This window comes from Lampetra fluviatilis, chromosome 23 (assembly GCF_964198595.1).
Source record: "Lampetra fluviatilis chromosome 23, kcLamFluv1.1, whole genome shotgun sequence".
Classification (NCBI taxonomy): domain Eukaryota; kingdom Metazoa; phylum Chordata; class Hyperoartia; order Petromyzontiformes; family Petromyzontidae; genus Lampetra; species Lampetra fluviatilis.
Window position 1 is genome coordinate 6,157,098 of NC_136297.1, and position 17,593 is coordinate 6,174,690.

The 17,593-nt window shown below is 47.5% G+C and overlaps 1 protein-coding gene across 2 annotated transcripts in view; it reads left to right on the plus strand.

The window, feature by feature from the left end:
- Nucleotides 1–2,222: 2,222 nt before the first annotated feature.
- LOC144940650 (extracellular signal-regulated kinase 2-like) overlaps nucleotides 2,223–17,593 on the plus strand; it is a 45,176-nt gene continuing 29,805 nt past the window's right edge. Inside the window, exons 1-2 of one of the 2 annotated variants that reach the window (XM_078866925.1) lie at nucleotides 2,223–2,813; nucleotides 8,632–8,737. In XM_078866925.1, coding sequence (XP_078723051.1) covers nucleotides 8,672–8,737 — 66 coding nt within the window. In that variant the 5' untranslated portion in view covers nucleotides 2,223–2,813; nucleotides 8,632–8,671. Of the gene's footprint in view, nucleotides 2,814–8,554; nucleotides 8,738–17,593 lie in introns of those variants that run through there. The other variant, XM_078866924.1, reaches the window with a different exon arrangement.

Consider the following 17,593-nt stretch of genomic DNA (forward strand, 5'->3'; position numbering starts at 1 on the left):
CTTTGTCTCCCCAGTGGCGATGTCTACACACTAAGTACTCATTTGAGGCTGAGTCGACCTAGGGGAGGTGCCCCAGACCGATCCAGAAAATCGTGAGCGAACTCGGGTGGCCGGGTTCGTAGCGCTAACCACTGCGCCACCGCTCCCCGGTTGTATATCCACACACACACAGCGAGAAGTGGTATGGGGGGTGTGTGTGTGTGTGTTTGTGTGTGTGCGACCTGTTGCCTAGCTACGCCGTGACAACCACGACTCACAGCGCAACACACGGATACACACTCACACACACGCACATTCATACGCCCCTACACACGCTTATACACACACATACACACGCATTCACAATACGCGTACACACATACACACCACACACACACCACACACATACACACACTCACACACACGCACATTCATACGCCCCTACACACGCTTATACACACACACGCATTCACAATACACATACACACACATACACACGCATTCACAATACACGTACACACATACACACACATACACACACACACGCATTCACAATACACACACACACCACACACACATACACACACACACGCATACACACACACACACGCATTCACAATACACACACACATACACACCACACACACACATACACACACACACGCATACACACACACACACGCATTCACAATACACGTACACACATACACACACGCATTCACAATACACACACACACATACACACCACACACGCATTCACAATACACACACACATACGCACCACACAAAACACTCAACATCAATCACTTACACTCTTCACACACACAAACACACACACACACAGGTACACAATCACGCGTGCACAAACACACAGACACCGTGCCTACAAAGACGTAATCATTCACATGGGTATAGATGCATACACACACGTGTGTGTAAGAACATACCACGTTACTTGAGACACATGTCCATGGATACAGACACACACAGACAAAGATCCCCCCCCACCCCCGTATAGCCTCTAACAGACTGTAGGGGCAAGTGCTGTTAGCGAGCACCTATGAAGGCACCACGCCCGACCGCCTTTGTCTCCCCCACCGCACCAGGAAACTCATTTTGGGCTGAGTCGCCCCAGGGGGAGGCCCAGGACCGGTTCAGTAAATTCGTCACCGGCGCTAACCGCTGCGCCACCGCTCCTCGCAGAGCCTCGCAACAAAGGCAAAGATCCCCCGTACAGCCTTCGCTGACTTTTGGGGGCAAGTGCTGGTCAGCGAGCACCTACCTATGAAGGGCGACACGGCGAACGAGGGGGTGGGATGTTCAGGGGGATGGTTCTTTATTGTTCATTCAGGTCAGAGGACCCTATTGAGAATAAAGGTCTTACAAAGGTAAACACAGACGCGCGCACAGAGATATTGACACAGAGACACAAAGACACGCGCACAATATAGACACACATCGCACCATAGACATAACAGAAGCACACACAAAGACACACACACACACTCTGTCACACCAACACCCACCCCAACCTCCACACACCCCTCGCTCACCCCCCCACCCACCACCACCACCACCCCCGTCTCTTCCTCCACCACCACCACCACCCCCATCCCCATCCCACCGTGTGTGTGACCGGGCTGAGTTGAGGCTGCTTTTGTCAAAAGAGACTGCCGTAGACAAACACACACACAGACACACACACACTTGGACACACACACACATACGAGACGTACACAAGAGAAGCACCCACATACTCACGAAGACTCGTAGAAAACACACGCGCACACACACACACATACTGAACGCCGTACGTGCACACACACACGCACATGTATCGTGTTGTCATCGGAGCCAGTCGCACGCACTCATATGCCGCTTGAGTGCACCACCACCACCACACAGGCAGGCGCACGCTCGCATCTACACACACACAGCGCCATGCGTACGCACGCACGCACCAGAGCAGCACACACGCACACGTGCATCACGTGCACGTGTTAGACACATAGCAGCAGAGCAGCACACACGCACGCACCATAGCACACACACGCACACGTGTAGCACGTGTTAGACACATAGCAGCAGATCAGCACACACACACACACGCACGCACCATAACACACACACGCACACGTGCATCACGTGCACGTGTTAGACACATAGCAGCAAGCAGCACGCACCCACACACACGCACCCGAACACACACACACACACGTGCTAGACACACACGCACCATAGTACACACACGCACACGTGCACGTATTAGACACATAGCAGCAGGCAGCACACACACACACACGCACTCCCTAACACACACGCACCATAGCACACACACGCACACGTGCACGTATTAGACACATAGCAGCAGGCAGCACACACACACACACGCACTCACTAACACACACGCACACGTGCATCACGTGCACGTGTTAGACATACAGCACACACACACACGCACCATAACACGCACGCACCATAGCACACACACACCATAGCACACACACACACACACACCATAGCACGCACACGCACACACACACACGCACCATAACACGCACGCACCATAGCACACACACACACACACCATAGCACACACACACACCATAGCACACACGCACGCACGCACCCCGAGATACGTACGCTGGTGCGTGCACGTCGAGGAATAGCACGTGTGTGCGCGCATGCACCGACACGTCGCGCACGAGGAGGACGACGAGGAGCGCGTGCACGCTCCACTCACGACGCACGCGCATCCACGCGCACGCGCGCCTCGATGCACGCGCGCGCTGTGATATCCGTGCACGCGCGCGCACGTGCGGGAGTACACAGACGTGAGTAGCAACGATGCACTGCACGGTTGTGATACTGCGCGTACATCGAGGCACGGCAGTCCCGTGATACACACACACACAGAGACACACACTCACATGTTGTGTCATACTCATGCAAGCACACAACAGCAGCAGCAGCAGCAGCAACAACAACAACACACAACAACAACACACAACAAGACAATCATCTACACACACACGTTCATTCACGTGTTGTGTTATACTCATGCAAGCACACAACAACACACAACAAGACTAACATTTACACACACACACGTTCATTCACATGTTGTGTCATACTCATGCAAGCACACAACAACAACACACAACAAGACAATAATTTACACACACACACACGTTCATTCACGTGTTGTGTCATACTCATGCAAGCACACAACAACAACAACAACACACAACAAGACAATCATCTACACACACACGTTCATTCACGTGTTGTGTTATACTCATGCAAGCACACAACAACACACAACAAGACTAACATTTACACACACACACGTTCATTCACATGTTGTGTCATACTCATGCAAGCACACAACAACAACACACAACAAGACAATAATTTACACACACACACACGTTCATTCACGTGTTGTGTCATACTCATGCAAGCACACAACAACAACAACAACACACAACAAGACAATCATCTACACACACACGTTCATTCACGTGTTGTGTTATACTCATGCAAGCACACAACAACACACAACAAGACTAACATTTACACACACACACGTTCATTCACATGTTGTGTCATACTCATGCAAGCACACAACAACAACACACAACAAGACAATAATTTACACACACACACACGTTCATTCACATGTTGTGTCATACTCATGCAAGCACACAACAACAACACACAACACACAACAAGACAATCATTCACACACACACACACACGTTCATTCACGTGTTGTGTTATACTCATGCAAGCACACAACAACAACAACACACAACAAGACAATCATTCACACACACACACGTTCATTCACGTGTTGTGTCATACTCATGCAAGCACACAACAACAACAACAACACACAACAAGACAATCATTTACACACACACACGTTCATTCACGTGTTGTGTTATACTCATGCAAGCACACAACAACAACAACACACAACAAGACAATCATTTACACACACACACACACGTTCACTTACATGTTGTGTCATATTCATACAAGCACACAACAACAACAGCAGAGCAACAACAACACACAACAAGACAATCATTTACACACACACACGTTCATTCACGTGTTGTGTCATACTCATGCAAGCACACAACAACAACAACAACACACAACAAGACAATCATTTACACACACACACACACGTTCATTCACGTGTTGTGTCATACTCATGCAAGCACACAACAACAACAACAACACACACAACAAGACAAACATGTACACACACACACGTTCATTCACATGTTGTGTCATACTCATGCAAGCACACAACAACAACAACAACACACAACAAGACAATCATTTACACACACACACGTTCATAAACGTACAGGTTTAGGCTTATATCCGTACAAAGGTAAATATCTCCCGTATAACCTTTTTATTTACAGATTCTTAGGACAAGTGCTGTTAGCGAGCACCTAACACACACATACACACACGCACAGTCTCATCCCCATACATACACACACGCAGTCACATAGCCATGCACACAGACACGCAATCAGAGACACATCACGCAGACAAACACCATCACGTACCCATCACCATACACACACAGACACACATTCCCATCACCACACACACACACACTGACATCCCCATACACACACAGGTAGTCTCATATCCATACCACACATTCACACACAAAGCCTCCTCCAGCCACGCAGACACACACACAGACACAACTACACACCACTCATAGTAAGGTGAGACTGCCGGGATGGTGCTGTTGCCAACAACACGTGTGCTTGCTGCCTGTAGCACATGTGGATTCTGTGAATATTAGAAGCTGTGGTTCTACCACCTGTAGTAGCTGTGGTTCTACCACCTGTAGTAGCTGTGGTTGTACCACCTGTAGTAGCTGTGGTTCTACCTCCTGTAGTAGCTGTGGTTCTACCACCTGTAGTAGCTGTGGTTCTACTACCTGTAGTAGCTGTGGTTCTACCACCTGTAGTAGCTGTGGTTCTACCTCCTGTAGTAGCTGTGGTTCTACCACCTGTAGTAGCTGTGGTTCTACCACCTGTAGTAGCTGTGGTTCTACCACCTGTAGGAGCTGTGGTTCTACCACCTGTAGTAGCTGTGGTTCTACCTCCTGTAGTAGCTGTGGTTCTACCTCCTGTAGTAGCTGTGGTTCTACCTCCTGTAGTAGCTGTGGTTCTACCACCTGTAGTAGCTGTGGTTCTACCGCCTGTAGGAGCTGTGGTTCTACCACCTGTAGTAGCTGTGGTTCTACCGCCTGTAGGAGCTGTGGTTCTACCACCTGTAGTAGCTGTGGTTCTACCTCCTGTAGTAGCTGTGGTTCTACCACCTGTAGTAGCTGTGGTTCTACCTCCTGTAGTAGCTGTGGTTCTACTACCTGTAGTAGCTGTGGTTCTACCACCTGTAGTAGCTGTGGTTCTACTACCTGTAGTAGCTGTGGTTCTACCGCCTGTAGTAGCTGTGGTTCTACCTCCTGTAGTAGCTGTGGTTCTACTACCTGTAGTAGCTGTGGTTCTACTACCTGTAGTAGCTGTGGTTCTACCTCCTGTAGTAGCTGTGGTTCTACTACCTGTAGTAGCTGTGGTTCTACTACCTGTAGTAGCTGTGGTTCTACCACCTGTAGTAGCTGTGGTTCTACCACCTGTAGTAGCTGTGGTTCTACCACCTGTAGTAGCTGTGGTTCTACCACCTGTAGTAGCTGTGGTTCTACCACCTGTAGTAGCTGTGGTTCTACCACCTGTAGTAGCTGTGGTTCTACCGCCTGTAGTAGCTGTGGTTCTACTACCTGTAGTAGCTGTGGTTCTACCTCCTCTAGTAGCTGTGGTTCTACCTCCTCTAGTAGCTGTGGTTCTACCACCTGTAGTAGCTGTGGTTCTACCACCTGTAGTAGCTGTGGTTCTACCGCCTGTAGTAGCTGTGGTTCTACCACCTGTAGTAGCTGTGGTTCTACCACCTGTAGTAGCTGTGGTTCTACCACCTGTAGTAGCTGTGGTTCTACCTCCTCTAGTAGCTGTGGTTCTACCTCCTCTAGTAGCTGTGGTTCTACCACCTGTAGTAACTGTGGTTCTACCACCTGTAGTAGCTGTGGTTCTACCACCTGTAGTAGCTGTAGTTCTACCACCTGTAGTAGCTTTGGTTCTACCACCTGTAGTAGCTGTGGTTCTACCACCTGTAGTAGCTGTGGTTCTACCACCTGTAGTAGCTGTGGTTCTACCACCTGTAGTAGCTGTGGTTCTACCACCTGTAGTAGCTGTGGTTCTACCACCTGTAGTAGCTGTGGTTCTACCACCTGTAGCAGCTGTGGTTCTACCACCTGTAGCAGCTGTGGTTCTACCACCTGTAGTAGCTGTGGTTCTACCACCTGTAGTAGCTGTGGTTCTACTACCTGTAGTAGCTGTGGTTCTACCACCTGTAGTAGCTGTGGTTCTACCTCCTGTAGTAGCTGTGGTTCTACCACCTGTAGTAGCTGTGGTTCTACCATCTGTAGTAGCTGTGGTTCTACCACCTGTAGTAGCTGTGGTTCTACCACCTGTAGTAGCTGTGGTTCTACCACCTGTAGTAGCTGTGGTTCTACCTCCTGTAGTAGCTGTGGTTCTACTACCTGTAGTAGCTGTGGTTCTACCTCCTGTAGTAGCTGTAGTTCTACCACCTGTAGTAGCTGTGGTTCTACCACCTGTAGTAGCTGTGGTTCTACCACCTGTAGTAGCTGTGGTTCTACCTCCTGTAGTAGCTGTGGTTCTACCACCTGTAGTAGCTGTGGTTCTACCTCCTGTAGTAGCTGTGGTTCTACCACCTGTAGTAGCTGTGGTTCTGCCACCTGTAGTAGCTGTGGTTCTACCTCCTGTAGTAGCTGTGGTTCTACCTCCTGTAGTAGCTGTGGTTCTACTACCTGTAGTAGCTGTGGTTCTACCACCTGTAGTAGCTGTGGTTCTACCTCCTGTAGTAGCTGTGGTTCTACCTCCTGTAGTAGCTGTGGTTCTACTACCTGTAGTAGCTGTGGTTCTACCTCCTGTAGTAGCTGTGGTTCTACCTCCTGTAGTAGCTGTGGTTTTACCACCTGTAGTAGCTGTGGTTCTACTACCTGTAGTAGCTGTGGTTCTACCACCTGTAGTAGCTGTGGTTCTACTACCTGTAGTAGCTGTGGTTCTACCACCTGTAGTAGCTGTGGTTCTACCGCCTGTAGTAGCTGTGGTTCTACCACCTGTAGTAGCTGTGGTTCTACCGCCTGTAGTAGCTGTGGTTCTACTACCTGTAGTAGCTGTGGTTCTACTACCTGTAGTAGCTGTGGTTCTACCACCTGTAGTAGCTGTGGTTCTACCACCTGTAGTAGCTGTGGTTCTACCACCTGTAGTAGCTGTGGTTCTACCACCTGTAGTAGCTGTGGTTCTACCACCTGTAGTAGCTGTGGTTCTGCTACCTGTAGTAGCTGTGGTTCTGCTACCTGTAGTAGCTGTGGTTCTGCTACCTGTAGTAGCTGTGGTTCTACTACCTGTAGTAGCTGTGGTTCTACCACCTGTAGTAGCTGTGGTTCTACCTCCTGTAGTAGCTGTGGTTCTACCACCTGTAGTAGCTGTGGTTCTACCTCCTGTAGTAGCTGTGGTTCTACCTCCTGTAGTAGCTGTGGTTCTACCACCTGTAGTAGCTGTGGTTCTACCTCCTGTAGTAGCTGTGGTTCTACCACCTGTAGTAGCTGTGGTTCTACTACCTGTAGTAGCTGTGGTTCTACCACCTGTAGTAGCTGTGGTTCTACCGCCTGTAGTAGCTGTGGTTCTACCACCTGTAGTAGCTGTGGTTCTACCACCTGTAGTAGCTGTGGTTCTACCACCTGTAGTAGCTGTGGTTCTACCACCTGTAGTAGCTGTGGTTCTACCTCCTGTAGTAGCTGTGGTTCTACCACCTGTAGTAGCTGTGGTTCTACCTCCTGTAGTAGCTGTGGTTCTACCACCTGTAGTAGCTGTGGTTCTACCTCCTGTAGTAGCTGTGGTTCTGCAGCCTGTAGTAGCTGTGGTAGTAGCTGTGGTTCTGCAGCCTGTAGTAGCTGTGGTAAGAGCTGTGGTTCTACTGCCTATAGTAGCTGTGGTAGGAGCTGTGGTTCTACAGCCTATAGTAGCTGTGGTTCTACTGCCTATAGTAGCTGTGGTAGGAGCTGTGGTTCTGCTGCCTGTAGTAGCTGTGGTTCTGCAGCCTGTAGTAGCTGTGGTAGGAGCTGTGGTTCTGCTGCCTGTAGTAGCTGTGGTTCTACTGCCTATAGTAGCTGTGGTAGGAGCTGTGCTTCTACAGCCTGTAGTAGCTGTGGTTCTACTTCCTATAGTAGCTGTGGTTCTGCAGCCTGTAGGAGCTGTGGTTCTACAGCCTGTAGTAGCTGTGGTTCTACAGCCTATAGTAGCTGTGGTTCTACTTCCTATAGTAGCTGTGGTTCTACAGCCTGTAGGAGCTGTGGTTCTACAGCCTGTAGTAGCTGTGGTAGGAGCTGTGGTTCTGCTACCTATAGTAGCAGTGGTTCTGCAGCCTGTAGTAGCTGTGGTTCTACCACCTGTAGTAGTTGTGGTAGTAGCTGTGGTTCTGCAGCCTGTAGGAGCTGTGCTGGATGTGAATGTCCGTGCTCCCTGCCTTCAGCTGCCCCCGCTGTTGGTGCCGCGTCCCAACCGCTGGCGGGATGAGCGGGGACCTCGACCAGGGAGTTCTGCAGAGATACGCGATCCGCAAGAGACTCGGCAAAGGGGTGAGTGAGTGGTGTGAGTGGCGTGTGTGTGTGTGGGGGGAGCGGTGGCGCAGTGATTAGCGCGCTGCGCTGCGAACCTGGCGTCCCGAGTTCCAATCGCGCTCGCGGACGGCCACCGACACCGGTGACGATTATCTGAACAGGTGCTGGGCACCCCCTAGGTCGACTCAGCCTCAAATGAGTACCTGGTGCGGTGCGGTGCCGGTGAGTGTGGTGTGTATGTAATTGTTGATTTGTATTGTGATGAGTGATTGTCTTTGTGGAGTGAGTGCGATGTGGGAGTATGTTGTAGTATCTGTACGTGGGGTGATTGCTGTGGTGTCTGTGATTGGTGTGTATGGAGAGGCGACGCAGCGTGATTTGCGGTGCGTGTGTGCGGTGCTAAGGTTTTTATGGTGAGTGTGAGGTCGTGTGGCGTGGTAAGTGTGGTTGCTGGTGTGTACGTGAGTTGTGGTCAGTGTGATGTGGAGAGTGAGCGTGTGGGTAACTCATTCAGTATTTTTTCACAGTACCGGCTGACAGCCCACTGTGATGATATTAATTTTGCACGGGCGATCTTGTGACAGATGCAAACAACACGGGGAGCCACTGCGATGAGATGTCACTGTGTGTGTGCAGCGTGATTTGTGGCGGTCTGTGTGTGGGAACTTCATTTGGAGCTTTCGTGACTGCAGGCATTACTCTTTGGTTCTTTCGGTAAAGTCACGTATAAAATGAAAGTAATAAATTCAATACTAGCATACGACGTTTCGATTGCAACACAAGCAATCATCATCAGGTATAAATGAAATAGAAACACAAATCTAGTATACAGTACTTAGAAATGTAATGTATTAATGTATTACATTACATTTCTAAGTATACTAGATTTGCAACACAAGCAATCATCATAAGGTATAAATGAAATAGAAACACAAATCTAGTATACTTAGAAATGTAATGTAATACATAATGTAATACTAGATTTGTGTTTCTATTTCATTTATACCTGATGATGATTGCTTGTGTTGCAATCGAAACGTCGTATGCTAGTATTTAATTTATTATTTTCTTTTTATACGTGACTTTACCGAAAGAACCAAAGAGTAGGTCTGTGTGGGCTTTACTTTACACAACGGCGGTGATACATTTAAAATTACAGATGGTAATGATGATAATGATTAAGTTGCCTTGATAATGATAATGATGATTGTAATGTGGGTGACCTCTACCCCCGCTGCTGCAGATGATGATACTGCTGCTGACTGATGCTGCTTTTGATGATGATGATGCTTTTGCTGTTGATAATGGTGATCCGTATGATGGCGATGCTTTTGCCGGTGTTAATAATGATAGATAATCATGATTATGCTTACAATGGTCATGCAAACATTTTTCATCGTGGTGATGACGTAATAATGATGAAGATATGAACAATTATGACCGTGATACTTTATAAAAACACCTAACCATCGTCAACCTTGATCTATCCACTGCTGAGCGAGATCACTTGAGCTGATCTAATTGCTGTATCTGAAAGTGCATGAAGAAACCTACAGGACCCTATCCTCAACCCAATAACATTCGGCAACCCTGCAGCATTATTTGTATTCAACACTAAGACTTTGGACCGATTTTGATCATTTAGCCTCATCAGCAGAGCAGAGTCAGGCTCGCGAAAGCACGAACGACCAAAACCAAAGGACGTGATGATGCCAGCAAGAATTGGTCAGTGGATGGATATATATTTGATTACTGCGATAACATTTAAAAAAATAACAATAAAATCAGCTCAACACTTTCTGTTAAAACCCCTGTGTGTGCGCGCGTGTGCCCTTATAAGGGGAACAAATGTATAATTTGTGACGTTTTGGGCATTGTACCTTCTTTATAGCACGTGGCCATATAATGTCGCTGCCATATACAACGAGCTGTGGGAAAAAAAAACATATCCTGGTGGTCGCTGTGAATGGCTTTGGCATACCTGTCAACCCCTTATCAGTGCCATACCTTATTACAGACCAATTCAGACCGTAGTGGCAGAGGTGTGGACTCGAGTCATGAATTTGATGACTTGCGACTCGACTTGGACTTGCATAACAATGACTTTGTCCCACCTCTGCGTAGTGGTCACCCCGTGCCCCTTGATAAATCTCAAACCTTCATCCTCCAAAGTCCCATCGCAAGGCAGAAACACAACACAAATAGACACACACAAAACAAAAGTGTTGCCCGTATTGCAACGGCTGGACGCCATATGGACCTAAAAACTCAATTTCCCCGGACAAGAATAGGGGCTAATCCGTACGGGTTGACGCGGTATTCTTTGGCAAAAAAGCGTGTCTCCGAGTCCGCTTCTCATTTTGTAGTGTGCACATTTGTTTTATCTCCCCCCACCATGCAAGCTCAGTCAGTAAGTACTCGGGGTCTTCCAGACTTCATTCATCGCAAACCCCCCACGACCACCACGCTGCGTCTGTCAGCGTAGACCAATGTACCCCTTCTCATTTAAATGAAACTCGTTGCACGCCGCACGCGCCGGATGATTGTTAAAGACGTCGCACGCAAAGCATTCGACGTGTTTACTTGCCCCAAAATAATGTTTGGGCTATACGGGGGATATTTAGCTTTGTATTTGTGTTTGTACGTGTCCCGTGTGTGTGTGTGTGTACGCGTCCATGTACACGTATTCAACGCGACACACATGGCGTCAATTGCTTAATCCGTCGCATGGGACGTATTTAACAATCATCGGGCAGCGTGGAAGGAGTTAATTTGAATGGGGAGTAGTATATAGGGAGTGTGGTGCTGGTGGCGGTAGGGTCGCGAGGACCTGGTGTAACCGTTCAATTTTTTGTAAAAAAAAACATTATTTTGCGAGGCTGCTGCGCTAACAGCGGTGCACAATTAATAAACAACAACGACGACAACAACAGAAAACCACCACACAAGCCCGTCAATAACACCACTTGTGCGTGGCCTTAAAAGGGAACAAAAATTGGCGACGTTTCGTGGGGGAAAAAAAATACAATTCTTCATAGCACATTAATGTTAATGTCTTTTTAAACTACTATTCTTCACACAGATATTGAGATGGAACGATGACATCATCCACGAGACCGCGAGATTTAGCGGCGGCATGGATTGATCGTGGACGATTATGATGATACGATCGTCAAAGGTTTACGAAGATCATAATTAGAATGCGAAACACTTGCATCGGATAACATGGGCTGGGGTTAGCTGACACCGTCTAAGCTGTCGATAAATTCACGTAGATAGGTTCAAAGAAAAGAAAGAAAAAAAAACTACGACGTTTCGATCACAACACAAGCGGTCGTCCTCCTCCTGAACCCATCTATGTGACTTTACCGAAAAACCCCAAAGAATATAAAACAAACCACACGACCTTTTTTTCACACATCCCATTGTTACACTGGTCAACAACAACAAACAATTCTGGCCTGGACTTTTGCAGCTGTTTTAGACTAATTTCAGGGTGCTGATTCCAAATCTGATCTCAGATTTGCTCTATCACATCTCATTTTTATGCTATCGGCTTACCCCATTTTCATTGATTTTACCCGAAATTAACTCTGTCACTTATGATTGCAAGTTGTTGCGAGTCAGTGACTGCTTTAGTGTTAAAATATGGTGCTGTATTTTTAGGATAGTATGTTTATAATATCATTTTACGTAGATATCCAAATTGATTTAATATTTTTCTTCTGCAGTTTTTATTGAAAATGCAATATTTGATATCTCAAAAACCTGATGTGATAGACAAAAACTGATGCCAGATTTGGAATCAGCACCTCAACATTACCTTAAAGCCGTTGGAATACCTTATGCCAGAAAAAGTGTGTTGACCCAGTGTAATTATTCCACGCGGAACTTTTTGGGCGTGCACAATTACCACCGATTGGCAACTGCGTTCAAAACCACCAAACCGTGGACCGGTTTTTGACATTCAGACAGAGAGACAGAGAGGGCACACACAGAGATCGAGAGAGAGAGAGGGGCAGAGAGACGGGTTTCATTGACCAGCAGCAGCAGCAGCGGCAGCTGTAGCAGCTTTTGCCCTCCTCGTGTTCCCTATGTCAAGTCTACAGGAGACAGAGAGAGAGAGGGCATTGCAAGCGATGCCCGTATCCGTGGCTGGTGCGGGTTGGGGTGTGGGGGGTTTGCGGTGGTGGTGGTGGTGATGATGATGGTGGGGGGATACGTGAACAGCGCTTCTGTTTACCTGGCAACGGAGTAAACATTTTTGAGTCGGCGACACGGAAGTTTCGCTCTGAACCTAATGGAGCCAGAGACCCTCTGTTACACTCGGGAGACGTGAAACTGCACACAGCTGACTTTACACACACACAGACACGTACCGTAAATATTGTACAATATACGCGCGCATTAATATATATAAGCACACACATGTATACACACGCAATAGGCAATAAGGTTGCTGCTGCTGCTGCTCTGATGTAATGGTTGTCGAGCTTGACTTGCAATTGAGTAGGCGAGCCGGTTCGATCTCCGGGCGTGGCAGCTTAGAGGCAAGGGCAAGTTTCGATTTAAAGCTTTCGTGACTGCAGGGATTCATCTTCTTGGTTCTTTCGGTAAAGTCACGTAGAAGGAAAATAATAAAATAACAAAAATAAAATATAATAAAATAATTCTCACGACGTTTCGGCCACAACGCAAGCAGCCGTCTTCAGGTGGAGACTCTGCCTTCTCGACAGACCTGTTCTCCACCTGAAGACGGCTGCTTGCGTTGTGGCCGAAACGTCGTGAGAATTATTTTATTGTTTTATTTTTGTTATTTTATTATTTTCCTTCTACGTGACTTTACCGAAAGAACCAAGAAGAAGGGCAAGTTTATTTCGCTCTCTCTCTCTAAATTCCCACCCCACACCGCCACCTGCACTCAGACGTCAATAGGTCTAAAATGTGGGTAACTTACAACTCTTTCGAGGACGTATGGAAAAGTTAAACCTCCTCTAGAGCTCCCTCTAGTGGAAGCCCTTCCGCCAGCAGTGGCACGTGAGAGCGAGCTATTGCAGGGCTGCGCCTTTATCTTGTCCGTACATTCAGACGCATGGTACACGTGCGTTATAGGCACGTGTTATACTGGTAGGAACCTCCTGGTTACACCAGCCCACAGGGGATTATTGTGTCCGTCCGTCGTGCAGGGAGGGGCTGGGTGAGGAGGGGAGGGTGGGGAGGGGCTGGGTGGGGAGGGGTTGGGTGGGGGGGTGGGAAGGGTGGGGCTGGGTGGGGAGGGGCTGGGTGGGGAGGGGCTGGGTGGGGAGGGGAGGGTGGGGAGGCGCTGGGTGGGAACGGTGGGGCTGGGTGGGGGGTGGGAGGGGTGGGGCTGGGTGGGGAGGGGAGGGGCTGGGTGGGGAGGGGCTGGGTGGGGAGGGGAGGGTGGGGAGGCGCTGGGTGGGAACGGTGGGGCTGGGTGGGGGGTGGGAGGGGTGGGGCTGGGTGGGGAGGTGCTGGTCACCCCGTGGTGCCCTTATAAACCTCAACGTTTAACCTACTCACGCCGGCTTGTGCCCGCCCTCACAGTCGGCCATATTTGCGGAATACACCACGCCGCCGTTGACCCTGGCCATTGACCGAGCAACCCAACGTTCCTACTAGCTCCCTCCGCAGCAGGAATGTGTTGGTGATGTGTATTGTGGTATTTCTTTGATGTTTAGTGCAGTCCCGCAGTGTATACTGCAGTATCCAACTCTTATCTACTCTATCTCTCTCTGGCCGCTCTATGTATGTATTATGACAAAGGACCATAGCCCGAAACGTCGCCTATTACAATATCAACTTGTCCACCATTGCCAATGCAGTGCCACCAAATCATTTGGGGGTACGGTGGTGGGTGGGTAGTGGTGTGTGTGGATGGGTGGAGCGGTGGGTCAGTGGTTAGCGCACTACGTTTCTAACCCGGAGTTCTAGGTTCGATTCCCGGCCTGGGACTCCACTAGGTCAGCACAACCCTTAAATGAGTCAGTAGTGGAGAGAAAAAGGCCGCCCGGACGGTGTTGACCACACCACCCCCTCGTGTGCCGTGTCTCCTTCATCGGAGCTACTCGTTATCAGCACTTGCCCCGACAATCCGTGAAGGCTGCACGGGGTATCTTTGTCTCTGTGTACGTATGTTTACGTGCGCATGGACAGACGTTTGAGTGTACAGTATTGTGTGCAATTTCCTAATGGTGTTGTTTTACATTTGGCTCCATACGATAAGCTTCCATTGCAGATTATTAACACATTGGTGTAGTTCATTGCAAATCTATGACTCGGGTCGCCCTTCACAAGGAGAACTCAAAGTTCTACAAAATAACGTCAATCTATCCATCGATAGATCGTGATATGCGTGTAAGTATGTGTGGGCACCACGTTGGTGAGATGTTATCTCCCTCGCCTGGTATACATGAGGTCATGGGTTCGATCCTGACCCTGATGTCTGCTGCTGTATGTTTAGAATTTGTTCTCTCGGTGGTTGCGTGGATTTCTATCCGGGTCCTCTGGTTTTGTACTCCACATTTATAATCAACATCACGAGTTCGGAGTATTTGGCTGCTATAAATTTCCATACGACAAGCCACTTCGTTGAGCTATCATTTGTGACCAGGTCGCTTCTGAAAAAGAGCTATAAGTTCAGTGGGCCTTACCTCGTAAACAATTGTTTTACTTGAGTAGTAGTTTTAATAATAATAGGTTTTTACCCTTTCAACTGGTACAAAAACTGACACCTTTATACAAGGCATCATGTTTGCAATAACCACAACACAAGCAGTCAAAATGCAAACAAAAAGAAACAACTCTGATAATGATAATGATTTTCAGTGTCAGTTTTTGTACCAGTTGAAAGGGTAAAAACCTATTACTATATTTTGCCACTGGTAAAAGTGATTTTTCTATTCTTGTGCGTGGCAGAAATGTGATTCAAGATCTCCACGCCACAGTTGAGGTCTGCTGCTGCTAGCCACGATGAGAGGGCTTCAGCATCGACAGTGTTCATGTCGCTGTCCCTCTGTTCATTGGGCGCAGATCATAGTTTGCGTTTCGTGGCCACAATTGCTCAACTGTGGCTTGTCTTCAATATATCCCTAAGGGCCTCTATGGGTCTCTATGAGTCTCTGTGAGTCTCTTTGTATCTGTGTGGGCCTCTGCGTACCTCAATGTGGATGTGTGGGTTTCCTGTATTGGCCCATGGTTTGGCTTGCATGGCCACAGTCTCACGACTGTGGCAGAGTTGGCTAAGTATTGTGCGAAATAAGTTGAACATGCATACATTGTGTCTGTTTTTTATGTATGAAGGATGTGTGTGCATTGGCCTGGTGATGATACTGATGATGCGGTTGATGGTTATTGTTTGTTTTGATGCATGTGCAAGCACAATACAGTAATGTAGTATATGGGGAGGTTATGGTAATGTTGTTCTGTGTGTATGTACACAATGTCGCGTGTTTATGTATAGTGTGTGTGTGTAAGTCGACTTAGTACCTGGTGCAATGTGTAAACATCGCCACTTGGGAGACAAAAACAGCGAGGCGTGGTGCTGGCCACGCTCGCTAACAGCACTTTCCCCAAAAGTATGTTAAGGCTATACGGGGGTTCTTTGTCTTTGTGTGCATGTACAACGATACCCACTACGGGGAATCCCATTAAAATTGAACGACTCCCTCCCCTTGCACCCCCCCACCCCCACCACTATCCCAAGGGTCCACCCACCTCTTCGGATATGCCTAGTGAACGTGAAAGAGTAGACCAAATACCCTCGAGAGCTGGCTCGAGTGGAGGCAATTGCAGGGCTGCACCTTTGCCTGCCAACGAACACGTGACCCCCAAAACATCACGTGGTGCTCATTCGCTCCCTGTGAACGAGTGCACAAAACACCGGGGATTTCTTCGCTTCAAATCCATCATTGGTGTTCATCTTCTTGGTTCTTTCGGTATAGTCACGAAGAATGGAAATAATAAAATAATAAAAATAAAACATAATAGAATAATTCTCACGACGTTTTTATTATGTTTTATTTTTATTATTTTATTATTTCCATTCTACGTGACTCTACCGAAAGAACCAAGAAGATGAATCCCTGCAGTCACGAAAACTTTAAATCGAAATCATTGGTGTTTTTACTCTCCCATCTCAATGGCACGATTCGGTGCAAAACCGTAGATTCTCAGCGTCAATTTAAGGTGAAATTTGCACGTGAGTCGCATGCCGTTGTCTGATCGCACAATGATCGTGTCTTTGTTTTGTTTGTTGTTGTAACGATCTTACTCGCCCCGACTGGACATATTAATTAAATAACCCGTAAAAACAAAGATTTTCACTATAAATCCTTTATATGCGTGGCATCGGTTTTATTTTATTATTCATTTCTGTTTTTCTTGAGTAAGAGTTTCATTTTTATCACATTGGTATTTTAAATTAAATATGAAATTATTTTTTTTCCTAAAAAGTGTTAAATTTTGGAAAGAAATTGTCACGCACAACGAGTCTGTGTGCAAAATGTCAGCACGATTGGATCACGGGAAGTGGGTTAAAAAACGACCGAAAAATTTGCACGGTCGTAAGCGCGCAAGCAAGCAAGCAAGTGAACTTAATATAAAGGATTTAAAAAAATTAACCCGTAAAAACAAAGTTTTTCACTATAAATCCTTTATATGCGTGGCGGCTAGAGTCCTCTCGTCCTCTGGCTTGAGATGGCTGCCACCTATGGGTCAGATGATTGCCTGCCACCATTAAGCAATTGGTAATTAAATATAAATTTTTTTTTTCTCAAAGTGTAATTTTTTTTGAAAAAAAAAATTCACGAAAATAAATTGTCACGCACAACGAGTCTGTGTGCAAAATGTCAGCTC